General features: G+C 44.1%; 1 protein-coding gene across 15 annotated transcripts in view; it reads right to left on the reverse strand.

The window, feature by feature from the left end:
• The window catches only part of ALMS1 (ALMS1, centrosome and basal body associated protein), a 52,148-nt gene extending 33,890 nt beyond the window's left edge, over positions 1–18,258 (reverse strand). For 14 of the 15 annotated variants that reach the window (XM_040700107.2, XM_040700106.2, XM_025149803.3 and 11 more), the window contains exons 1-5: positions 18,152–18,258; positions 14,349–14,483; positions 12,884–13,079; positions 4,761–4,878; positions 1,509–3,648 (exon numbers count right to left, since the gene is read on the reverse strand). In XM_040700107.2, the coding sequence (XP_040556041.1) occupies positions 1,509–3,648; positions 4,761–4,878; positions 12,884–13,079; positions 14,349–14,483; positions 18,152–18,202 (2,640 nt within the window). In that variant the 5' untranslated portion in view covers positions 18,203–18,258. Of the gene's footprint in view, positions 1–1,508; positions 3,649–4,760; positions 4,879–12,883; positions 13,080–14,348; positions 14,484–16,779; positions 16,874–18,151 lie in introns of all 15 variants that reach the window. The other variant, XM_046941166.1, reaches the window with a different exon arrangement.
• Between the last annotated feature and the right edge of the window lie 8,495 nt (positions 18,259–26,753).

Here is a 26,753-nt window from a genome sequence, read left to right on the forward strand (position 1 = left end):
TCACTATCCACCCTCATAAACAGCCATTACCCCCCATTTATACGCTCCCTTCAAGTATTGGAAGGCCACAACGAGGTCTCCCCGGAGCCTTCTCTTTTCCAAGCTGAACAAGCCCAGTTCCCTCAACCTTTCCTCACAGGAGAGGTGCTCCAGCCCTCTGACCATCTTAGTGGTCCTCCTCCAGACCCACTCCAAGATCTCCACATCCTTACCACAATATTTGTATTTGTTTCAATACATATTTTCTGAGACAACTCAGAGAAGAGTGCTTCTAAAACACAGTTCCAAAGACCTAATGATTACAGGAGTCATTTTGTGAGAGGAGCAGCCACTTACTCCAAAGATAATTACATGTTTATCATTAATAAAAATCTGCATTTGATTTTCTCCAGCACTCAACAGCTATTAGTACAGTTAACATGGCTGCCACAATCTGCCCTCCTTTCTCACCAAATATCCTGAAATGGGGAAAGGAAAAAGGAAATCTGCACCAGAAACATAAGATAGAACGGAGAAAAGGCACACAGAAGCTTTGAATATCCTTCATGAGCAGCATGAAAGAATCAGGAATTTATGTCTTAGGTACTGGAACAAAGTGAACAAGCGTGAGTATTTATAGGAAAAAGGCAATTTAATTTGTCAACGAGCTCTGTGTTGGTTTTGCTATTATTGCAGATCCGTGGGCGTGTGAAGTTCAGCTCTCTCTTGTGCAGCCTAACATTTCCTTAGTCAGCATTTGAGTCTCAGCTTCGTGTTTGGATAATTATATCCTGATCATATGAAAGGAGCTGGAAGATTAGAAATGGCTTATCAATGCTCTGCTAAAAGAGCTATAAGGATCTTACTTACAAGTCTTTGTATCACATAGATTTCACTTATCACTAATGCTGTGCCCTGTTCTTTTCCTGGGTTCTTTATTTTTCACCACCATTAGCCACCCATTTATATGTTCTTCTTGCACACTGTTACTATGACACCATCATTTATACCTTGAGGAAAAAGTATATATATATACACACACACACACACACACACACACACACACATTCTCTTTCCTATGCCTGACCCTTTCTTTTCCCATGTTCAATATTACCTGAAATTTATTTTGCTCAACTGAACTACAGTCATGGGTGAGGTTCATCAGTAGTGCAAACCAGTACAAAACCCATTTAATTTAGAGATATAGACCATAAAAGAACAGTGGGGAAAAAGACAGAGATGACTCTGACACTAAAAGATTAGAATTTGAAAAAGGATCCTTTAAAATGTATTAGGCATACATAAAAGATATCAACTAGTATTTCTGAAAGACTATTGCATTACAGGTTCCCAACGTGACTGAGCATCAGAAACTAAATATAAGAGCGACAGTCTCAACTCAGACAACCCATCCTGCAGCACCAGGATTACCTACTGTCCTACTTACTCTAAGGCAGCTGAGTGTATTCTGATCTCTTCTTAATCAAAGGTAAACAGGACTTACGAGTTCTTCTCAGAAATTAACTTACCGGGATCCTTTCTTCAATGTTAAGCTCTTCTTTCTCTGGAGTCTCCAAAACAGTGGCTGTACTGGAAGGGATGAAGTTGTCATCTCCTGCACTGGTGAAGAAGTGCCTGGTAATCACTGGGGAGCCCAAGGCCCCATGGCTGCTTTCCCCAGAACAAGCAGGAAGGTTCAGGCTATCTGGGGAAATATCACCAACATTGTCCACGCTGACATGACCAATATCTAAGTTATGAGGCAGTCTTGGATTTTCAAGACCATCACATCTTTTCTGGTCATCAGTTGGAGAGTTTCCATCCTCTTTGATGAGGTGAGCAACTCTTTCACTGGGAATGGAAGCGTTTGGATATGAACTTTGCCCCACACTGCTACCTTCAGCGCCTTTATCAACAGACAGAGAAGCAATCTCAGTTGTAAGCTTGTGTATCAAGGAGCCTCCTAATCTATTTTCAGGCACTCCTGAAACATTACTTTTACCTTCTAGAGGCTGCATTGCTTCTCTGTTAACAGGTTGAACAACATCAGTCTGGGAGTTGTTCTTACTTGCAACATGTACTGAGTTGTCAGACTGAGATCTAGTAAGAGGGTGGACACGCTCTGAGATTTTATCATGAAAATGAATATTTTCCAGGGAATGTGTCTCTCCAGAAGGAGCAGCAACATGAACTTCAGGATTTCTGCTGCTATTCTGCATTGACAAAATATTGTTTGCAGATCTGGCAACTACACTGTAGGCTTTTTTCCTATGTGAAATTACACTCTGGTCACGTGAAGCCAGTGCATCAGACATATTCTCTGGCTGGCTCATATTCCAAGTGTCCACCTTCTCCATGAAATAAAGTGATGGCAGTGACTGAATTCTTCCAGTGTGAGGATATTTCAGTTTTAAGGAGTCAAAGTGCTTGTTGTTTTCTTTTTGGGCACACTGGAGAGAACGTTGCTTCTCACCAGATGTAGGTGTACTGCTAAGTGAGTTCCCAGAATTGTCTTCATTTAAGCATAAAGGAGGGGCATGAACATCTGATTTGATCACGTGAGCACCCGGATCTGTCTTGACATTTTTTAAAAGTATCCCTGGAGTAGACTGATAGCTTGGATGGGAGAAGTGTCTAAAGAACGAGCCATCATCTACAGTGAAATTCAGTGAAGGGGAAATGTCTGTAACTTTATGTCCCCTTTCTATGGAAACATCTGAAATCGTTAATTCAGCCTTGCGAACTCCAGGCTGTACTTCCACTTGGGCATTCTCAGTGCAGGAAGGAGATTCCACGTTGGTCACGGCTAGTTGTTTAGGGGCACTATCACTGCTGCTTGGCACAATCGGGCTCAACTCCTCTTCTCTCACACCTTGCTTCGCCTCACGATCCAGGAAAGCTCCCTGGAGTTCATTAGTAACAGCTACAAACTTCATGCTTCCAAAGTCATTCAAACCCACTCGGCACTCCTTGGACTCTCTGGTTATTTCTGAAGTCTTAGCAGAAAACATACCCTGTGCACCTGAATTTTTACAGCTGTCTTTCTTCAAATCATCAGATAATGCCTTAGAAGAACCAAGCTCAGGAGCTTTTTCTTTTTCCAGCCTCTCTGGATGTCTCAGGCACCCTTCTGACTCGCTCTCAGCCATTTTTACCTTTTCCATTTGCATTTCTCTTTCACTTTTTCCTGAATTCTTTGTCAGGGCAGCTTTACAAGAGGAGTTCTCAGAAGACGAGAACTCATCACGCCTCAATAACTCTTTTTCTTTCTCTGAAAGCTCAAAAACTGGAGCCAGCACATTGTTGTTGCAAGTGAAACATGCGTCTTCTGCAGAAGTACCACAGGTCTGCTTTGCAAGTGAAGCTTCCGTTTGGTTCATTGCTTTATCACCCATATGGGGGATCGATGATTTCTCATTAGTATCATTTCTGCAGTCTTCACTTGCTTTCTTGTTCATAAGTAGTCGTTCAGAAAAACGAGAGGCTTGCTGAGACAAATAGCTGGCATCACCAGGTTCTGTCTGCCTGAATGAAAGGGGGTGTTGGGACAAGGAATAGCAGTCACTGGGAGCATCAGAGGGCGTTTCAACATCTGTCAGCCAGGCAGCTTCTGCGACGTGCAAACGATTTGAATGCTGCTCAGAAGCACCAGAAACATCAGGGACCCCTCTATAAGAAAGGAGCACAGTAAGTACATTTCTGGTGAGGTTTTTTCCATTTCAACATTTGTGTTTTCTGCTTTACTGTAGGAAGCTAAAAGAGGACTTAATCCAAACAATTAGGGTTTAGTAACCTGCACATAGATGCAACCTCTAAAAAGGGAGAAAGGAAATCTCAATAATATCAGAGAGCTCTACTGATTACAAAATAAAAATCAGAAAATGAAGTTAGTTTCGACTTACTATATCATTCCTTCTAGTCAGTTAAAGACTGGAGGATTTTGCTTCTTTGTATTTTACAAATATAATGCAGATTAGTTAAATAATTGCAAAACAAAGTCCAAAGAGAACAGAAGAGTTGTTTACACACTTCAAAAAGCATACAAAAACATATATATTATATACGATATGCATGTTTGTACACAGATTTTTTTCCTCTTTAATAAGAAGGTGAAGATTTCTTGCCTTCTTCACACAGAGAGTCATTTGCCACACTTTTATATGAAGGCTTTGACAAAGAGTTTGAGGAAAGTGCTACTGCAGTGTTTGTACTTTATAAAAAAAAAAAGAACTATTTTATATCACACATTACTCTCATACATACAAAGCATATTTAGAATAAATCATTTAGATCCAACCCCTCTGGCACAGGCAGGGACACCTTCCACTAGATGAGGTTGCTTTAAGTCCCAACCAGCCTGGCCTTAAATACTTCCAGACAGAGGGTATAAAATACATGCATACCTGTAAATGCACTAATTACTATTAGAAATACAAGTTGGGTCAGACTTTTGTCCCCAGAATTCAATAAATTTTATTTCAGAATCTAAAGAGATGTCTGAGAAGGCAGAGTTCTTTATTTGCTCATTTTTTTCAGGTACATTAGAATGAAGAGTTCATGAGGTCTGCTCAGGTTTCCCCTTGTTCAAACTCTTCTGCAGGCAAAATAAAGCAAAGAAATCTAACAAAGCCTTCTCTCTACTAAAAGGAAAATAAAAAAGAAACCACATCTTTGTCTTATTTCTGTGACTGTAAAATGGTAATTATGAAAGGAAGGACAAGTTATGGCCACCCAGAAAAAAAAGCTGTACTCTGTCACAACACCAGGTAACTTGATCCTACCTTAAATGAATGAAATCCCTTTCTGACTGCTGGAAAAGTGTCTCATCCAAAATCCTTTGGCCTGGTGTTGAATACATCAGCAACGGAAGACAGGGAGAGAGTTGACTGTCCTGAATATCTGTTAAAAATAATAACAACACAGTAATAAAAGTTTGTAAGGCAATCCCTCTTTAAACTGACATGGCAACTAACACAGCTTTCAAACCCGAATGTATGCCAACTGCACAGTGACATAACCCCACCATTCACTCTGCAGAAGCATTATTTCGTTATGTATTAAATTCAGTTTTCTTACCTACACAACTCAGGTTTCTTCTCACCAATCTCAAAGCACTGCTTGATGCTGACATCCCTAACTTACCCTCTTACCCTTAGATTTATCTTTGTGCCCACCTCCGACATTTTCCAGTCATTAGTCAGCACCTCCCCTAGTGATTTCCATGCAGTCTGTACACTTGCAGGACGTGTGTAGGGCTTCCATCCAGATCACCATTTATTCCATTAATAAAACATTGATGTCTTCTCTAGTCAACCTAAGTTTTGATTACAGCAAATCACAGAATCATAGAATGGCCTGGGTTGAAAAGGACCACAATGATCATCCAGTTCCAACCCCCTGCTGTGTGCAGGGTCGCCAACCACCAGACCAGGCTGCCCAGAGCCACATCCAGCCTGGCTTTGAATGCCTCCAGGGATGGGGCATCCACAACCTCCTTGGGCAACCTGTTCCAGTGCCTCACCACCCTCTGGGTGAAAAACTTTCTCCTAATATCTAACCTAAACCTCCCCTGCCTCAGTTTAAGACCATTCCCCCTTGTCCTATCACTATCCACCCTCATAAGCAGCCATTCCCCTTCCTGTTCAAATGCTCCCTTCAAAGGGAGTATAGTTCAAAGGCTGTATAGTTTCCCTTAGAGTTTAAATATGCAAGTAATAGCAAAATGTAGTCATCACCATGATATTAGTACCACTGTTTACTACTGTAGGAGTAAGTTTGAGTTTCTATTGTGTGTTTCTTTGAGTTACTTGGCACATCCTAACCTTTTTAATTCCATGCTTACAAAAACAAAAGGAAATGCTTTATACCACAGAAAGAAAACCAACTACAAGCTTGCATCTGATAGACGGAAATGACTGCACATGTTCTGATAAATGTTAAACAGTTACTTACAATACTGCTGTAAGCAAACACAAGTTTTTAAGCTAAAAAGCAACTTGTCATCAAGAGTCTGAATTTCGGAATCAGAGTTCTCATTGATTTAAATTAGCTTCTTTTGTTTTCAAGCATCACAAACAAACTACACTCTACATCACTGACAAAAGCGTAATCGTATCTGATAAGAGCCATTACACACAAAGAATCAACTTCAACATTACGTCAGCTTTATCCTGAGGCCTTCCACACAGCCTATTACATCACCTGATGAGTGGTATCCAACCACAAGATGACCTTTCTGATTCACTTGTAATTTAATACTTCCAATTAACGTCTTTAATTACTTTAGAATATTATATAGCAAGAGCACAACTATCGGAGTAGAAATAATTCTACATTACCCAGCAATGCCCTACTTCCCATCCCATCAGCAGATATAATAATAATAATAATAGATGCTACACAGTTTCAAAGACTCCCTTCTATCTCAGCAGCTGGCTGCACCACATGGCAGGCCTAATGCCTCGTAAAGGAAGCCAAACTTATACCTTAGCATCTATAGTACAGATGGCACAAGCATGCTGCAGCAACTCAAGCATGGAGTCTGTTTTTCCAGCATTCAGTACCTCTCCAAAGCTCAACTCTCCCCATTGCTCCATTAGGTAAATGCACTGCATTACTCATCACTCCACTGCACTTCCATCTTAAATATTTGCAATACCAAACAGATAGGAAAAGTAAGATAAGCTGTCTGCTTTTTCAGAAGTTTCAAGGAACAGAACGATATGCATCTTAGTATTTATTAAAAATTAGTACTGATTCTGAGCAACTTGACAAAAGAAAGCGTTCAGAACAGGCTCTGATGTAGACTGGTAAGCGTCAGTGCAAAACAGGGTGAAAAAATTGCAATGTGCATGGAAATGTTACAAAAAGTAGTTAAAACAGAAAGAACAAAAAAAAAAAAGGAGAAGAAAATACTGACAGCATCACTGTAGGAGAAGTGGGATCCAAGGGAAAAGGGAGAAAGGTCAAAGATGTCTCATTTACAACAGCGTCAGGGCTGCAATCAGGAGCGTGGCCACATTTACAACACTGATCTGTACTTGTGATTTCAGTCACAGTTTGAATCATGATTTAAAAGCCAAGGAACAGGAGACTGATTTAATCCACTGTCATTTGTAACATTTATTTCAAGCTTAGAGAAAACAGAGGCTTGCTTACAGTGGCTGATGCTGGCTTAGAATCAAATACATTATGCACAGTAGATTTCTCATTCCCAAACACTAACTGGGAACAGACAAAGTTTACAACGTATTTAATCAAACATTTGTTATGTCCAGTATATATTTATTCAAGTAATTATTTTTTGTTTTTATTATACTTTAAAATACTGAAACAATAGACAAACCATAGCATTTATTTTAAGCAAGTTGAAAGCCAAACTCCCTTACCCGTATTAAATGTACTTTTTTCCTCCCAGATCTTGTTTTGCATTTAAAATGATATTACTGAACAAAGGAAATAGTAATTGCAGTTATTGAATTAAGACTTGTCATCTCACATCATGATACACTTCATGTTCTCAGAACTGGCAACTTACTTTTATTCACACAATAGAAGAAGCTTTCCTCCATTTTCAGCTTAACTTCTTCACTTTGAATGAAGAAATGTTTTCAAGCTAAACTGAGAATCAGCTGTGATTAAAGAGAAAGCCTTCTGCACCATACAGCCTAGGGGTGCTGCCTTTGTAAATGAAGAGACAAAAAGACTATGAGGGAGGGAACTGAAAAATAACTGGGGAAAAAAACATGTCAACTGCTGTCAAAAATAGATCCTGCCAAACAATTTTAATGCATCTACACGTTCTGATAAAATAGATGTGTATGTGCATACACAAAGTCACAACATTTGGCTGATAAATCAGTGCTTTGAGAATATAATTTTATCAAATTTAAGTATTGCTCAATATTTGCGCTAAGAAATTCAGCCTAACACTCAAACTGCTGAAAAATGATACAGCATTCTCCACATAATGACAAACAGGAAATTCTCACTACACAGGTATGCATCACAGAATGGCCTGGGTTGGAAGGGACCCCAAGGATCATGAAGCTCCAACCCCCCCTGCCACATGCATGGCAACCAACCTCCACATTTAATACTAGACCAGGCTGTTCAGGGCCCCATCCAACCTGGCCTTCAACACCTCCAGGGATGGATGGGGCATCCACAGCCTCTCTGGGCAGCTGTTCCAGCACCTCACCACTCTCTCTGTAAAGAACTTCCCCCTGATATCCAACCTCAATCTTCCCTCCTTCAACTTCAAACCATTTCCTCTTGTCCTGCTGTTATCTACCCTTCCAAAGAGTTGACTCCCCTCCTGTTTATAGGCTCCCTTTAGGTACCAGAAGGCTGCAATGAAGTCATCCCGCAGCCTTCTCTTCTCCAGGCTGAACAAGCCCAGCTCCCTCAGCCTGTCTTCATAGGAGAGGTGCTCCAGCCCCCTGATCATCTTTGTGGCCCTCCTCTGGACCCTCTTCAACAGCTCCCTATCTTTCTTGTACTGGGGGCTCCAGACCTGGACACAGTACTTCAGACTCACAAGAGCAGAGTAGAGAGTGACAATCACCTCCCTGTCCCTGCTGGCCACCCTCTTCTGATGGAGCCCAGGATACCATTTGCTTTCCAAGCTGCAAGATCACACTGCTGGCTCATGTTCAGTTTTTCATCCATCAGAACCCCCAAGTCCTTCTCTGCAGGGCTAAATGTCTTCATATTGTTTTTTTTTTATCGTGCACCTTGTCCCCTCAGCAGCCATTCTTGGACCTGTCCTGTTTGGAACCATTGAACTGGCCTCCAGAAATCCCTGTGTTGTTACAAAGCGGGCACATGGATGAGGCAGATGTTTGCCAAGCAATTAGCAGCTTGCATCGCTGATCCTGGGCACTCTGGGTCACCTGGCAGCACAGCACTGCAAATGATAGAAATCTTCCTGTAACTGAGGCCCAGCTGTACATTCCTGGGAACAAAGCATTCTTGCAAATCTAACAATCAAGGACTACCTTGGGGTCACGACTAAACAGCCAGAATAGGAGTCCAGTGCATTACTGTATCCAAAATGGCAAGCACATCTGTCATCACAGATGCCTGCTAGATGTGTTCAGTGTATTCAAGGAAAGCAACCTAATCACATTTTGTGTGTAAGTACAGAAGACCAGAACTTTGGTAATTAGGAGCATTTCAGACAATATATAACAGCAGTCCAACATAAAACCCTGAAACTATGCAAACTCAGATGACAAATAAGATACTCCCGAGTGCATCAACATGCTCCTACATTGCTGGCTCTCTACAAGACTTGAAAGGCAGTTTAGATAGAACATTCATAGCTTCAGCATTTATATTCAACAGCACAAGATTTGCTTCAATTCTCCCTTCCTTCCCTCCTCAGCTTCCTTCAGAATTCCTGAACAGGAATCCCAGAGTTTTCCAACACCACTTGAAGCAGCAGAACTGCACTACATCAAGAGAAACCCCCCCATTACTCCACATGAGCCCAAGGATGTGTTCCCCCACTCTTCTTCCTCCCCCCTCCCTTGAACAGACAGCAGAACTTCAAGCCAAACAAAATGCAATGTTAGAGTTAGAAATGGTGATGGTCACATTTCAGTCTAAACAACGAGCTGATCTGATTGCACCGATTCACACAGCTACAGGATGCAGCAGAAAGGATGCAGCAGGAACAAACGACACAAATCCGGGCTCATCCTCTTCAGAAGCAGCCTTCAGCTGACTAAATATAGCCAAAACTGCACCCCCAGCCTAGCCTCCACTTCAGACTTGCTTCCCTGATTCCAAAGAGGGCTCTGGCTTTGCCCTGTAGCAGAGATGTGCCTTAGGCTGTCAGACCACACCTTCCCCAGAGCTTTCCCATCACAGGAGCAGTGGTGAGCAGTGACTTGAAGCAGCAGCTGACTGACAAGGCCAGGCGAGAAGAGTGAAGAAAAGGGGAACAGAAAAAAGAAAAAGGAAGAAAATGGAGTAGTTGAGATTCACTGCAGTCGCATCCTTGGTGGAAACCCTCTCCTCCAGCCTGCCCTCTGCACAACCTGCAGAGCCACCCTTATTGACCCAACAACTGACACTGAACAGGGGCTACAAAACTGACATTTTATGCAGTGCAACTCCATCCACGTCAAATGTTTTACCTTCTGCAGTTTTTGTTTTTAACCTTTTCCAATCTTACAGCACACAAAGTCTAATGGTTTCAGTAACTTTCCTTCTTCTAGAGGGAAAAAGATCATAGCTATCATATTTTGAATGCTTACGATGATCGAGGGGCTCATAACATTCAGCCATAACCCAGGGTTTGCAGGCAGAGAAGCAGGTGCTTGATGCTTAAAGCAGCAAGTGACGTCAGTACAACACTCTTAGAGGATCTTGTGTCAAAACAGTAATTCTTCCTGCTGTCGCTCTGAAGGTCAAAAGCTTCCTCACAGTTGAATTCACTGAACAAGCAAAGCTGGGCACGCTACTTTATCTCACAGCCCGCTGACAATTCTGAATGCCAGAGTCAAATTGCCATTTGTAGAAGATAAAAAAAGGAAGGCAAAACAAAAACAAAACCTTCTTGGCTTTGTCAATCTGTTCCACGATGCAGCAGGAGCAATTTCAACACAACTGTCATTCTTATTTTTTCTTCCTACCACCAAAAGGGGATTCAAAACACTTTCTGAAAACGGAATAGATTAGCATTATAGCATAGTGATATTCATCACTGAACCCATAAGGCCTGTAGGAGCCATGAACACTTAGCAAGCTATTCCCCCAAGGCAACTCCGAACCCATCCCCTTAAGCAGCTGCGTAACTTCCAAACAAAGAGCAGCATGAGCACAGGCAGGTAGAGGAACAGTGAACTGCAAGCTGAACTCATACTTAACTGGAAGAAACAGAGGCTTATTTTAAAATATCACAAGCAGTCATGCTACTTGCCTATAATTACTTTGTTTGTTCCTGAAAAGAAAGACCCAGTGGTGCAGTGAAACCAGCCCTAGAGACAGCTCTATTCAGCAATTTCAGTTACATCCTGGAAAAGTGAGTCACAAATATAACATAATGGGTGTGGTAACACTTGATCTTGCAGTGATCCTCTACAGGAAATCAATACAAAGAGAAACACTTCAGATTTAGTAACAGCATCGTTCAGAAATGAGTTTTCAAGAAATATATACAAGTATGTGCATAAAAGGAGTCTTGGTAGGGTGTCAGGAAAAAAAAGAACTAACATTTAATAGCACAACTTTAGGCCTACATGCAACAGCTCTATTGCAACCAATGGACAACAAGCGTGGCTGAGGGACTGGTGGGCAAAGGCTTAATACGGTAACTTGGATGTAAGGAAGCAGAAATGCAATCATAGAACCATAGAATGGCCTCGGTTTAAAAGGACCACAATGACCATCCAGTTCCAACCCCCTGCTATGTGCAGGGTCACCAACCACCACACCAGGCTGCCCAGAGCCACATCCAGCCTGGCCTTGAATGCCTCCAGGGACGGGGCATCCACAACCTCTTTGGGCAACCTGTTCCAGTGTGTCACCACCCTCTGAGTGAAAAACTTCCTCCTAATATCCAACCTAAACCTCCCCTGCCTCAGTTTATAACCATTCCCCCTTGTCCTATCACTGTCGACCCCCTCCTTTTATACACTCCCTTCAAGTACTGGAAGGCCACAATGAGGTCTCCCCAGAGCCTTCTCTTCTCCAAGCAATAAATTAAAACAATGCAAATGTAAGCAAAGAAAGCAAGGAAACCAGTTCAGCTTTGGTATCTAAAACAAGCATTCATAACAGTCTTCACTAGTTCTGTCTTCCACAGGTAGCAAAGGAGGAAAAACAAACTACTTAAGCCACATGGGTATTGAAAACTACACTGGGGGGAAATTATCTCTTTTGATCAGTTGGCTACGCTGTGTTTAAATCCAGTTTTACCCCAAAATGTGATTTGTCCTCTTGGCTGCCAGGAATGCTGCTGTCATCACCACCCCCAGGTCCCTTTCTGCTGAGCTGCTCTCCAATCACTTCTCTCCCAAGTACTTAATAAATGAGCTGCCAGAGCTGAAGGTTGAAGATTAAAAAAAAAGCTAAATATTAATAAATAAAGGCAATAAAGAAAAATAGATCCAATCAAAGTTGGCTCCACTTCCAGGACTAATTAGTTTTTCTTGCTGGTGACAGATGCGTTTGCTATGATTAATAGTAATCTACGGGAAAAAAAAAATCAATGTCTTGTTTCCACCATTTTGAGGATAATTACAAATTACTACAATAAATCAGTAACGTCGTGGTATTCTTTATGTCTTTAGATGCACAGAATAATGCTGTGATACTAACAGAAGTCTTGTAAGATTTGCTAGTACCAGAGGATTAAATGTCATCGGACTGGAACTGAAAGTTATATTCTGACTCCACATGGATGAAAATGAACATAATCCAGAATGGATGAGAGCAAAACCATAAATTTTGGAGCTTTCAAATCAATCTTTAACTGAATCACAGTGATTAGATGTGAAGGGAAGCAACAGAAAGGCTTATCTTTCCCAGTTAGAATTAGAAAGTGTTTGGGTACAATTTATATTATTGTCAGAAACACAAGTGTTAGTAATTATGACCACTAATAGAATATTAAGTACTATAAATAGTAGTCTGTGGCCACTAAAATGTCATTTATCTGAACACACCTTGCAGAAAGGAGTGTACAGTAGCTTGAATACATGAGAAAGGGGTACAAGCTATCTCATTTTGAAGATGTTATTTGACAACAACATTATATAGAACGTATTTTGTCAACAGCAGTTCTCAAAATAAGATGACTAATCCAGGCTGGAGACTTTTAAAGAAGAGTAAAATCTGAATCATTTAGCAGATTTAAATAAAAGTAAAAAGGAAAGTGCCATGTTAAACATACCCAGCAGTAAGCCATGCACTGTATCTTCAGGATGTTGCCTTCTTGATGTTTCTGCTGAAGGCAACACTCCTTCCTCCAGTGTAGGGAACTCAGTCAGGTCATTTCTATCAGAAGCCAGGCCAAGCTTTGTCTCTGAGGCAGCAGTTAAACGGCTGGCATCCACCTCTCCTGGAAGCTGATACCATGAGTCAATTTCCTAAGAACAGGCAGGGAGATAAAATGTGCACTAGCATCAGGAAGAAAGTTTTCTAAGATGCACTTCCAAGGAAATAAAACTTAAGCTGTAGAATAGCAAAACTGTTGCTTCTAAGTTATGCTTTCTATGCAAATACTCAGTTTTTAGATGTAAAAAGTACAATGCACTCATGAACTGCTGAAGTCTGTTGTCAGTTCTTACCACCTACTGCTCACCAGCCTTCCATCTCCTGTCAGAAACTCAGCACTCTCTCCAAATCCTACAAATGCAGAAAATTTTTCCAAACCAAAATCACAGAATCATAGAATGGCTGGGGTTGGAAGCGGCCTCAAGAATCATCAGATCCAACCTCCCTGCCACATGCAGGGCAACCAACCTGCACATTTAATACTACACCAGGCTGCCCAGGGCCCCATCCAACCTGGCCTTCAACACCTCCAGGGATGGATGGGGCATCCACAGCCTCTCTGGGCAGCTGCTCCAGCACCTCACCACTCTCTCTGTAAAGAACTTCCCCCGATATCCAACCTAAATCTTCCCTCCTTCAGTTTAAAACCATTTCCCCTTGTCCTGCTGTTATCTATCCTTTCAAAGAGTTGAATATGGATGTTCCAGTGTTCTCTCCATGTTGGTGTTGTGTAGTACTGATGCATGTAGATATATTTTTTTATGTAATCCAGGGTTTCTTTCTCTATACTCAAGGTGTTTAAAATAATGAGTTGAAAACTAATTACTTAATTACAGCAGAATACACAAATGTGTCAGCTATTCCATCACTCGTTCTCTTTGTCAGAAGTCAGCAGAGTCTCACAGCAAAGAAATTCCCCGATATCCAACCTCAATCTTCCCTCCTTCAACTTAACACCATCTCCCCTTGTCCTGCCATTATCTGTCCTTGTAAAGAGTTGACTCCTCTCCTGTTTGTAGGCTCCCTTTAGGTACTGGAAGGCTGCAATGAAGTCACCCCGCAGTCTTCTCTTCTCCAGGCTGAACAAGCCCAGCTCCCTCAGCCTGTCTTTGTAGGGGAGGTGCTCCAGCCCTCTGATCATCTTTGTGAAATCTCTCACTTAGAAAGAATCTTGATGGAGACAAATGCTTCAGGAAGATGCTGGTGATACAGTACCTAACAGTGCACAGTAAAGGTTGCAGCATGCAGCTGGCGATTACCAAGCAGAGCACTTTGCAATTGCACAGAAGAAAGCACTCTGTATTATTTTAAATCCCATAAGTAACCTTCAGCCACAACTCACGGAAGCACAATCCAAATACCTGATTAACAGCTGTTCTCTGACGTATTGCTTCTCCCAGGGAGATACCACTGGCAGCTGAGGCCTGGGTCTCACTGCTGCTCTGGCTTAAGGATTCCTCCCTCCAGCTGCGGCGTGGCGGAGTTGTTGCAATAGGCTGAAAGAAAAATGCACGTTTCTAAAGCAAAACATTTCTGAGTACGTATACATTTATTTCATAGCCCATTACTTAAATAGAAAACACACAAGACATCTCCAGTACCATAAGTTAGGCATCTACCACCAACGTATTTAGCCAATGACTGAAATTCCACAGGGTCCAGACACTCAACTAAGAAGGACAGGTTCATTTGCTGCTTTAGAACCCAAACATTGAGCTCATGGGGCTGCTTGTGAATGCAGCCAGCCCAGCACTGCTGACCACAGCCAGAATCCCACACGCTGCCTGCAGACAGCTATGGGTCATCTGGGAGCCCTACACAACTGCACCTATGGCTTCTGCACAGGTCAGCAAAGGAAATCACTTCAAACAGCAAGAATATCTGTGCTCAAGTTTCCCTTCCAGGGGAGGTGCTGAAGCATCAAGGAACCCAGAACACAGGGAGCAGCTGTCCGACACTGCCTCAAAGTGTTTCTCTGCACATACAGAATTTTGCTTGGGCTCTGTGACAAAGCTAAAGGCAATAATTGCAGCCTGCACCCAAACCTTCAGTCACTACTGCATTGCACTCCCCTAATTTTTCTTCTTCACACTAATCAAGTCATTAAAAGAAGTGGCACTGAAGTGCACACGACAGCAGCTCTGAATTCAAAACATTCCAGCAGCTATTCCATAATTTCATTGAGGCTTAATATTGAAAATTCGATTTCAAAGGGCAATTTTATTAATTCAGATGGAAATTAATAGCATCAGGTAGGGGACCCATACTGTGCCAAAAACAAATAGGTACTGATTTTATTTAGCTATGCTGAGCATAACTAATTAACTGAGTGTTTTAGAGGACAGAAGAATGGATGAGTAATGACAGCAAGATGCACGCGATGAACAAAAGACTTAAACAACAGAACTGTGCATCTTATTCTTCTCTCTCCTCTTTAAAATAACCTATGGTGAGCAAACTCTGTCCATCTCGATCACTTAGCGGAGTCTCTGAAGCACTGAGGGCTGAACAGCAGGCCTCCAACCAAAGCTGACCCCGAGATGAATCTCACAGCCAAGTGTTACATATCATCAGCATCCGATCATTAGCAAATGTGTATCTTGGACAAAATGGCTCATTAGCAAGAGATGCAGCTTAGCTAAAGCATTATGAGAATGCTTCAGATGCTCAGAGGATAGTGATGCACTGGAACAGGTTGCCCAAGGAGGTTGTGGATGCCCCATCCCTGGAGGCATTCAAGGCCAGGCTGGATGTGGCTCTGGGCAGCCTGGTGTGGTGGTTGGCAACCCTGCACATAGCAGGGGGGCTGAAACTGGATGATCACTGTGGTCCTTTTCAACCCAGGCCATTCTACAGTTCTATGAGTGTAACACTTCACAGCTGTAGTTTCTCGTTCTTGGGTAGTGCAGCTTCATGCACACGTGTAGCACTGCTCTTCAAAGGAACCTCACATGACACGAACACCATAATGGAAATCATCTATCCTTTCGAAAGGAACAGTTCCTGTTTCACATTCATCACTGATGAAAAAAGAAATATGAAAGTTTCTCAGTTTTGGACCATCGAACGCTTGAATATCCAGACTTAAGCCTCCTTGCTTTATTCTGACCCACAGAAAACCCAAAATCATCTAGAACATCATACAATAGAACACAGCACAATCAGTTTATTCTTTATGTGCAACACATTTTGGGCTCTCTAATGGGCATGGAAACTTTGCAAGTCAGGGCAACCTCACAATTAAAAACAAACCATCTTCATTGATTAAAAAGCAGTACAAACAGTACGTAGTAGCACTGCGTTGGTTAGAGAGTTCCTTCTCATTCTTATAGCTCAACACCTTTCAGAAGTTCCATAACGTCTTTAAACAACCATAAACTGGCCCTTCAGTGGGAAGGTAGAGCCTCTGCTCCTCCTTAGCAAGCAAAAATGTGATGTGTAAGTCTACTACATGTTTCTTTAGGCAGTTCTGAATACAGTTAACAGCCTACTACTACCAAGCTGCATTGCTTTACTGCCTATTAGAATACAGAAAAGAAGCAAGCAGGACATGGCAGCACACACTGCTTAGCCCTTTCAGTAGGAGCTTGTTGATATATGGCACTCATAAAACTACAGCCACAGTGCGACAACTTTTACAAAGATGGACTTACAGAGTTAGCCTCTCTCTGCTGATTGAAGTTATATCAAACGTCTCTTGCAACAAAAATACACAATAGAGGTGTAAGAGCAGCAACACCAGGACAAGCAGAAGATGCAGCTGGCATCTGCACCCGCATCCCCCCCACTCACGGCAGGCAGTGTGCTGGCAGCATGCTTGGCTCAGGTCCATCCGGTATTCCCAGCTCAGAGCCCTGGTTGTCAGAGCAGCAACTAAACCACAGGGCTAAACAAATGTGAAGAAGGAAGCAATGGCTACCATGAGACAACAAAACACAGAACCCCAAACGGGGCAAAATGATCTGATCTACTAGGAATACCAAGAAGATAACATGAGATGCAGGAGGCAAGCTCACTGGTCTGTAACTTTGTGATAAGTTACATGTGAAGTTAACTGGGAAAGTTATGCCTGTGAATCAGTGTGCTGATAAACTTCATTTCTACTTAAATATACATAAGGACACGCAATCACACAAGATCTTGTTTCCTCATAACACACTGTGAACACTTTTCACCAAAAAGCTTCCAAACTGCCCCACCTGAACCCCTTTGCTTACATTTGTTCAAGCTGGACTTGCCTTACTGTGTCACACTTACTCATTTGACTGCTTCCATTCATTTAATTCCCATTAATTGCCCAAGTAAGACTGAATCTTGTAGCAACCCATGATTTCTCCTGGGGAATGTTTGCAAAAAGCAGCGTGACAGCAACCAGTGTGCAACCTCAGAGGTCCTTCAGAGCTGCAAGGTGAAGCTTTGCAGTGAGCTTTTCGGCTACAGTGAATTGTTTTGAGTTAGAAGGGACCCTTGAAGGCCACCTAGTCCAACTCCTCTGCAATAAACAGCAACACCCACAGCTCCATCAGGTGCTCAGAGCCCTGTCCAGCCTGACCTTGATGCCTTCAGGGATGGGGCACCCACCACCTCTCTGGGCAACCTGTGCCAGCAATTCACCACCTTTAGCATCAAAAACTTCTTCCTCATGTCCAGTCTAAGGTTTCCCGCTAAAAGAGGGGAGACATTTCCCCATCTATCAAAGAGGTTGTGGATGCCCCATCCCTGCAGGCATTCAAGGCCAGGCTGGATGTGGCTCTGAGCAGCCTGGTCTGGTGGTTGGCGACCCTGCATATAGCAGGGGGTTGAAACTGGATGATCATTGTGGCCCTTTTCAACCCAGGCCATTCTGTGATTCTATGATCCACAATCTCCTCATCTCCAGTGCTGCAAAGCACACAGAGCCCTTCTGGGACACAGTGGGCTCCGAGGGACCCCTCCATCCCCAGTGGAGCTGGGGGTACAAAGCTAGGAAGGCACAAAGCGAGCAGGCCGATGTCACACACACTGAAGGAATGGAGTAGGGAGGGACCAGGCCAGCTGCAGCCCCTCTTTGCCCAGGGAAGAAGAGCGGCCTGTGGGGGCTCCAGCTCCCCCACTCACACCCTCCCTGCCAGATAACCACCCCAGAACCCGCCTAGCCAAGCCGCTCAGCGCTGCTCATACTCACAGGAACGCTCTGCTCTTCCTCCTCATCCTCCACCTCCTCTCCCGGCTCCATGGCCGCCGCGCTGCCCCACCGCCACAGCGTCCTCCGCGCGCACCCCCTCTGCGCATGCGCCGCCGCCCCGTCGCTAAGGACTCGCTCCAGCCCCGCGCATGCGCCAACGGTGACCGTTGGAGGCGGGAGCGGGCGGGGCGCCGCCGAGCGGCGGCAGAGGGAGAGAGCGGGAAAGGGGGCGGGCGGAGTGGTGCCCGGATGGGGGGGGGAGGGGGGGACGCGGGTGTTCCACACGTATCGCTGCGGTGGCCACAATGATCACCCAATCTCAACCCCACTGCTATGGGCAGGGTCGCCAACCACCACACCAGGCTGCCCAGAGCCACATCCAGCCTGGCCTTGAATGCCTCCAGAGATGGGGCATCCACAACCTCCTTGGGCAACCTGTTCCAGTGCGTCACCACACTGTGTGATCAATGGATTCACGGTTGGATTAGATGACCTTAGTGCTCTTTTCCAATCTCAATGGTTCTGTGATTCCATGAGAAGGCCCCCAAGTCAACATGGGTCCTTAGCAGGCTTCCACGTTAAGATGGGTCCCTACGAGGCCCCCACTGGGTCTGGATGCCATTGAGCTCCCTTGATGGTTCTCATGTTGAGATGCCATGAGGGAACGTGAGCCACACATCTCACAGCGATGCTCCCACTGAGGCATTCAGTACAACTGCTCTCATCTGTAATGATGTTCTGTGTTTCGGCTGCTTCTCAGCAAGGATGAAGGAGGAATTTCCCCTTCATTCCCATTCATCCAGCTGTGTTTTCCTTACTTATCTTTCCTCTGAAGGATCAGGAGCAGCTGAAGCCAGAGCAGCAGATGCAGATCATTGATCTGACATGGCACAGTCCTTCCCCTGTGGCTTGAGAGGTACGGAGGAGTGAGAAGTCTCAAGGGTCATTGACTGAAGCTTTGCGATCCATGCTGCACAGACAGAGCATGATTTAATCATCCATCAACGTACCGAGCTCCTTCTCAAAAGCAATTATGCTTTTCTGCTGCTGGTATAAGCAATAGATCCAGCTGTCCGTACGTATATAGATCTCGACTGTCCACCTCTGTGCGTATCGGACAATAAATAACTGCACCAGTTTTCATTCCCTGCTAAGCAGAGGGAAGCTGAAACAGGCTGAAGAAATAAAGGAGCTTCCACAACGTTCTGCCTCCCGAGTTATTTATTCTCCTCACAGCAGTTATCTGCCACGTATCCAACGTAACATCTCCCAAAGGGCAGTGTATGTTCATTTCTGTCTCTGTTGATGCTGAAATGAGTTGGGTGTTATTTTTCAGCGCTGGATAAATCGGAGGAGTAAAATGCATCGAGGAAAATATCCCTTTAAAATAATTAAAACGCTGACAAGAAAACGCAGCTTTAAAACCAGACCCATCTGCTATTACAAATGCAATGGATTTTGATGGTTTCAGGGCCATCCTTGCTTACACACGTCCCCAAAAGTCATCACCTAGCAATGTACAGGTGAGACTGAGGGAAGCGCTTTATGTGTGAGTGTGCCTGGAGTGAGGAAGAAGCAGCAATGAGTGGATGCCCCTGCAAGAATCAGCCTCCATTCTTGTTTTTGCTGGGAAGTACAAGGAATAGCCTGTTTGATTTCAGTGCCATCTCCCCCTAATTACAGTGGTACAAGGGAGAACAGAATTTAGCCCATACGTTGTAGTGCTAATAACAGTTCCAAATGTCATCTGTGAGAAAGCTTGCCATTTGCTTTTCTCAGCTGCGAATGACTGAAGGGCTTCTCTTGTCATACAATACAGAAATTCTGTCATACCCTTTATTTTTAGAAGAGCAATTCACAGGCAGAGAGGGGTGGAGGAAGGGTTTTCTGAGTGTTTATCGCCTGCACATCGCACAGGAAGCTGTTCAGATTCTTTATTAATTTTTCTAACAATATCCAGAGCCTTACTCAGTCTGAGATGTAATATGCTAAAACCCTTTCCAGTGAAATGTCACTTGAAATGAAGATCAGGGAGGAATTAAAAACAGCCCATTGCTATGGGGGTTTATCAGAGAGGAAAAGGCCCAACCTGCACAGCCTGCTTTGGCTTCCCCCAAAATTCTATACATTCCAAGGGCTTTTAAAGGTGAAATATAATGTATTAAAATATAACTGTTGAATAATGCACTCGTTGCAAAGCAGAATATAAAATAGAGGTGTCCCCTCGTAACAGCAAGTATCTGGCAAAAAGAAATACTGAGAAATGAGGTCCTGACTCGTGCTGGTGGCATTAACGGCAAAACTTTTGGCGTTGGATCCTGTCTCATGCAGAAGGACCTAAGCAACTGAGGGCTCCAGATGAAACCTCAGTAGGTGTTTAATAAAAGCAGATAGAGAAGGCTCTGGGGAGACCTCATTGTGTCCTTCCAATACTTGAAGGGAGTGTATAAACAGGAGGGGAAACGGCTGTTTACGAGGGTGGATAGTGATAGGACAAGGGGGAATGGTCTTAAACTGAGGCAGGGGAGGTTTAGGTTGGATATCAGGAGGAAGTTTTTCACTCAGAGGGTGGTGACGCACTGAACAGGTTGCCCAAGGAGGCTGTGGATGCCCCATCCCTGCAGGCATTCAAAGCCAGGCTGGATGTGGCTCTGGGCAGCCTGGGCTGGTGGTTGGCGACCCTGCACATAGCAGGGGGTTGGAACCAGATGATCATTGTGGTCCTTTTCAACCCAGGCCATTCTGTGACTCTATGAAATAGACTCCAGTCTGAGGGACCTGAGCATGTAGAAAGCTTGAAATTTCTTTCTATCAGTGTTGCATAACATGTTCGATTTATATGCCATGTTAGAGGGGAAAACAGCATCGGAAGGCTCTGAACCAGGGCAAAGAGCAACCCCAAAGAGGATACTGTGAGTAAATAAGGACTCTGAAGCGTTGAGCAGGAGGACTCATCGCCAAGAAAGCTTTATCCTCAGGATAAGGAGGCTTAGGATCCAATAACAAGCATGAAAGGATAAGCTGGGATAAGAAAAGCAGCTCCAGCACCTTCCTCCCAAAGAGTGGGTGATGTTAAGCCCTGATTTTAAGCAAAAGGAGAATAGTTTTATCAGCCTTTCTCCAGTGACCCCAAGCAGGACGGTGTGCTGCTGGTTGTAATCCCAGCTGACAACAGACAGTGCCTCTCCTGCAAGTGTCACAGTCACAGTGTGAGGACTTGTGTCTTGACTCACATGTTATGCAATCCTCCTCACCAGGAAGCTAGAAAGAACCTATTAAATCTGCCCACACAGCGTCTCTAATGCCTGAGCTGAAAGCATTGGGAAATTATGATAGATGCATGAAGCCCTTCTCCTGGTTTCAGACAAATGGGGGGGGGGGGGGAAGTTCCTTCAGAAAAATGTACAACTAATTATGGATTTTCCAGCTGAGATAATGTTTGGAGGTCTGACTTTTTCTTTAATTCAATCAGAGGTTTACACCGGAACGCTTACATTGCTGGTAGGAGTCTGTAGGGAGTAGCCTTGGATTTGGTAAATCAGCTGCCTGAATAAACCACTTGTCAAAGTAAAATGTTACGTTCCTTGAATTATGTGCTAAGTTTAAACAAAAAAAAAAAAAAAAAGGGTAGCAAAATAAAAAAATAAGTGAATTTAGTGGGAACAAAGAATGACAAACTGACAGTGCTGGAACCTGGAATCTTTCTTTCAGGCACAGGTTTAGGATAGCACCTGCGGTACACGTTCTGCCTGTGCCACCCATCAGTGCTTCAGCTCTGGTGGCAGAGGTCCCCAGGATCGTTTGTGCCCCATTACTCATTCACAGCTTTCGGTGATTCTTGAGGGGCATTCAGCTACTGAAATGGGGTATCTCCTATAGGGGCGTTTGAATCATTCCTGCGCTTCTCTAGGCTCACTTCTTGCTACTTATCCACAGCTACTGCCACCTGAGATGGAGCAGACAACCCAGGATGTCTATCCAGAGGTGGTAAATCTGACACCAGACCTATGGGAGACCTGTGCCCTTATGGAAATGGACACATGATACTACTGGGCATCTCAAGTAGCACCTGATGCCTATGTCTGGGCAACAGAATTGATCCTCAGATTTTAATTGACCGCAAGGGGAGCTTAAAAACCTAATTCAGTTGCAGGTGTTCATGTGTTGACATGCTCCTGTTTCAGGAGCCCCAGCCTTGTACCTGCAGCACTTAGCTTGCACACTCTCAAGGGGACCCACTCACTCAGTGCTCTCCTTTCTCTCTGATGGCTTTCTGAAGCTGCCTGCTCTCTTTCAGCATTGGCTGTAAACCCACAGACAGATTTTTCCACCACACCCAGATGAGCAGCATTGATGAATTCTTTTCTGTGCTCAGCCCTCTCACCTACGGCTCTCCTCCACTCTTCCCTCTCTTCTATTTATGCCTCTTCTGCCCTTCTTTCCCACTGCAAGGCTGCCCGGGCTTCACTCAACCCTGAGACCAGGATGCCGGCTGGTTGGGATGGATAGGCAGCATGGCAGTCACCTCAAGTTATGTTCCCACAGTACACACTTCTAATCTGAACTCAGGAGTGTCAGCTCCCTTTATAATCTGTGGGGAAAAATCATGCTCTTTTAGGGCATGAGTCAGCTGATCTGTTTTAAACATCTATTTTAGGATGAGATGAAGCATGCCTGCAAAGTTTCTGTTCTCTGTTGACTTTAAAGGGAACCTGGGGTGATTTGCTCAAATAGAAATACCTGTACTATAAAAGTCTATCCTTGGTCTGATGGATCCCGACATTAAAGAGCAAGGATGACTTCATCCATTAGATACTCATTCTTTTGAATTAATTCAGTCAATCCTGAGTCCTGCTACCTGGCTAACACACCATTAGACTCTTGCACTGCTAGCTCCTCGAGATTCCCTTTCTTCTTACATCTGTTTCTCTCTCAGAAAAGGATATTGCCTAATACTTCCAAGAGTTTATGGACAGAATGTAGTACGACCCTTCCTTCTGTCTGTGCTTTCTGCCCTCCATCTGCCTCTTTCTCTCTTCCATGGTCACTGATGCAGAAGTTCCTTATCTTCCCCACACTCGCACTGAGTATCTCACACTGTCTACTGATCTCTTTTGCTCTCACTTTCATCCCTTCCTTTACTGTCTCCTTGCACCCTACTTTTTGACTGCTTATTTCTCACAGAGTACAATCATGCTTTAAGTTCTGTCATAGAATCATAGAATGGCCTGGGTTGAAAAGGACCACAATGATCATCTGGTTTCAACCCCCCTGCTATGTGCAGGGTTGCCAACCACCAGACCAGGCTGCCCAGAGCCACATCCAGCCTGGCCTTGAATGCCTCCAGGGATGGGGCATCCACAACCTCCTTGGGCAACCTGTTCCAGCACTATCAGAGCTGCAACCTGTTCCATGTTCTATCATCTTTAAAAACCCCTGCTCTAGAACCCATTTGCCACCTCCATTCCTACTCCCCCCCCCCCCTCCCTCCCTGCCCCACTCCCTCTTCCTTTCTCTCTCCACCTCTAAGCTCAGTGAACGCAGAATTGCTGCCACACCATCATAGAAAAGGTTAGGGTCGGAAGGGTCTTTTGGAATTCATTTAGCAGATCCAAATAGATCAGAGTGCTTAGGGCTTTGTCCAGTGAAATTCTGAATGCTTCCTAGGATTGAGGTACCAAATCTGTCTTGGATTCTCCCAGCACAAATCCTTTTCAATATCTGGATGCTCATGCTGAAGAGCCCCAGCTCCCCCCACAGGGGAGGTTCTTCAGCCCTCTGATCATCTTCATGGCCCTCCTCCGAACCATCTCCAACACCTGTGCTTATTCAAAGGCAGCTGCCCTATTTGCTACGTCCTCTGGCTCCCTCCTCTCCATTGCCTCCAACTCAAGAGCTCACTCTTCATTTTCAAGGCCCTTTTTACTTACTGCCATGCATCCCTCGCCTTTCATCAGCGTCAGGAAGGCAGTTCTTTCTGCCAGTGGTGCTGGCCTCTGCTTCATCTGTTCTGCTGCCCAACCTCCATGCTGGCGTGCAGATAAGCACCTTCAAGCCCTTTCCCATGCCACTGCCCACATTTTGCTGCTATTCCTGCAGAAAGCTGCCCAAAAGCCTCCTGGGGTGCTGAGCTGACTTCCCGTCATGCTGGCTGACATTGTATCATTGTTTTCTTGCTTTCCTCCATCTGTCTGTTTCCATCTGTTATCTCTTGCCTTATCCTTAGTCCGTAGCCTTTGAGAGGCAGACTGCCTTTTTTATTGCTGTGCTTGTGCAGCCCATGGTACAGCACTTGTCTGTGAGCGGGGCTGAAAGGCATTTTAATGATAAATATTCAATAAAATAAGAGAAGCCCACTCACAGTGATGGCCACCCAGCCTCCAGCTCTCAAAAGCAGGAAAAAAGGCCTTAACTTTGTACAGGACTTTACCTCTATTCCCCAAATCCTCTTCTGGGGTAATGGGAAAACCTCCATTTCAACTTTCTGATCGTCCTCAAATTACCTGCAATTATCAAACTCTGAAGTAAGACTAATAACACGGAACTCTGGTTCAGATTCAGCCTTGGCTAAGAAAAGGCTGTAAGCAGACTGAGCAATTTCAATTTAAGCAAATTAACGATTTAAATTTAGCCTGGCAACGAAAGTCCCACGAATCATAAACCGTCACCTCGTGTTAAATGCACAATCATCTTCTTCTCATAGTCAGGTATTATACAGAACCCTTGTCACTTGGTTTCTGACCAGTCTAAAATCATCATTTCAGTATTAGTCATGCCATGAATGTCTGGAAACTTACAATGCTTAACATTCTGTTTCTTACTTCATGGAAGGGTTTGGGTTTTTTTTTTTAATTATTATTTTACAATTAAATACAGTACAGTACTATTCTTAGATAGAAACCTTTAACATTAAATGAGCTTTTATACTCAGTAAAAATGAGGGACCTACTTGAGAAACTGTCTTATTTAAATACTCATTCCTCAATTTAATGTTGAGTAGCAGAAGCAGGAGATGATTTGGATCTTAATGACATTAATGAAGTTGATTATTTTAGGAATGCATGCTGCTGCACAGGTTATCTATTTTAGAATGTAACAGCATCATAAATTAGATGTAGCAATTAAAGGAAAATGTAGCAAATAGGAGATAATGAACATTTTGGACAGATGGGTTGGTTGGGCAGGGGGGGTGGTAGGAAAGCAACAGTCACAGCTATGCATTCTAGAGGATCCCATTGTCCCAGTTGTTCTTTCCCAGTACAATCAAGAAGGAAGAGGGATTTCCTTCATCAGGAATGAGGATTACGTTATCCTTTCCATAGTCATTTCCCATGTTTTTTTAGCCAGGTGTGTACACCTGGAACTTTGCCAATTCTATAGAACAACTGTCATGAGTTGGGTCGTCCATCCATTGCAGAACACAGACATTGAGCTCTCCACTGTGCAAAAGCCTTCCGTGAAGATGTGCACTTGGCTTTGACACTCTACTGGTTGGTGACCCTGCCCATGGCAGGAGGGTTGAAACTAGGTGATCTTTGCGGTCCTTTTCAACCCTGGCCATTCTATGATTCTATGACACATAGAGTTCATTTGATGGTGCCATTAACTTGGCACCAGAGCCAGGCTTGGTGCAGAAGATGTCCACCAAGTCTCAGCCATCATCACTTCTGAATCACCTGCACCCGCTGCAGCTTGCTGATGGGTTCTAGTTGGATTACAACACGCTCTCATCAGCTGGTGCTGACAGCTTGCTGCTCATCTGTACCATCAGGAGCACCATTGGGACTGCAGCCCTGGGGCTAAGGGCAATAAAAGAAAGAGGAGGTGAAACAAAATGAAAGGTGATCAATAAAAAGTGTAATTCCACTGATAATCCCATCTGTCGGACTAACAGCTCACCCTTAATTTTTTTTTTTAATAATAATAATAGCTTGTGTTTACATAACATCTCCTAAATGTGGCTTTCTAAGGTTTCAAAGCCCAGTACAGCCATGTGAGGCAGGTGGGAATTCGTGCTGAATATCGCTATCATCGCTTCTTCATTCTGCAGGCAGAGGAGCTGGCAGAGCTGGCTATGTGCTCTCAGCCGCAGGCAAAATTATATCTGCTCTGCACAAACCGATTTCCTTGCACTGCTTCTCCGTCTGCAGCACGGCAGGCATGGAGCACAGCCAGGAGGGCTTGGGCTGCCTCTTGCCAGGATCCTGACCTGCTTGTCCCCTCCCTGTGGGGACTGTCCGCTCTGCTCCTAAGCCAATGTCAGCTGCATGGTGCTGTGGCTGCAGGTGGGATGTTCAGAGTTGGCTTTGACCTGCTCAGAGCTGTTCCAGATGACCACCTACCTTGTCTGTGTCTAAGGACAGTGATGGAGATTGGGAAGAAGTGTTGGTAATACGTTTGTACATATCCCAGAGTTATAGATAACTGTTAGATAACTGTAGAACAGGTTGCCCAGAGAGGTGGTACATACCTGATCCCTGGAGACATCCAAGGTCAAGCAAGATGGGGCTCTGAGCACCTGATGGAGCTGTAGGTACCCCTGTTCATTCCAGGGAGTGGGACCAGATGGCCTTTAAAAGGTCCCTTCCAACTCACATGACTC

Source organism: Gallus gallus, chromosome 4, assembly GCF_016699485.2.
Source record: "Gallus gallus isolate bGalGal1 chromosome 4, bGalGal1.mat.broiler.GRCg7b, whole genome shotgun sequence".
Lineage (NCBI taxonomy): Eukaryota > Metazoa > Chordata > Aves > Galliformes > Phasianidae > Gallus > Gallus gallus.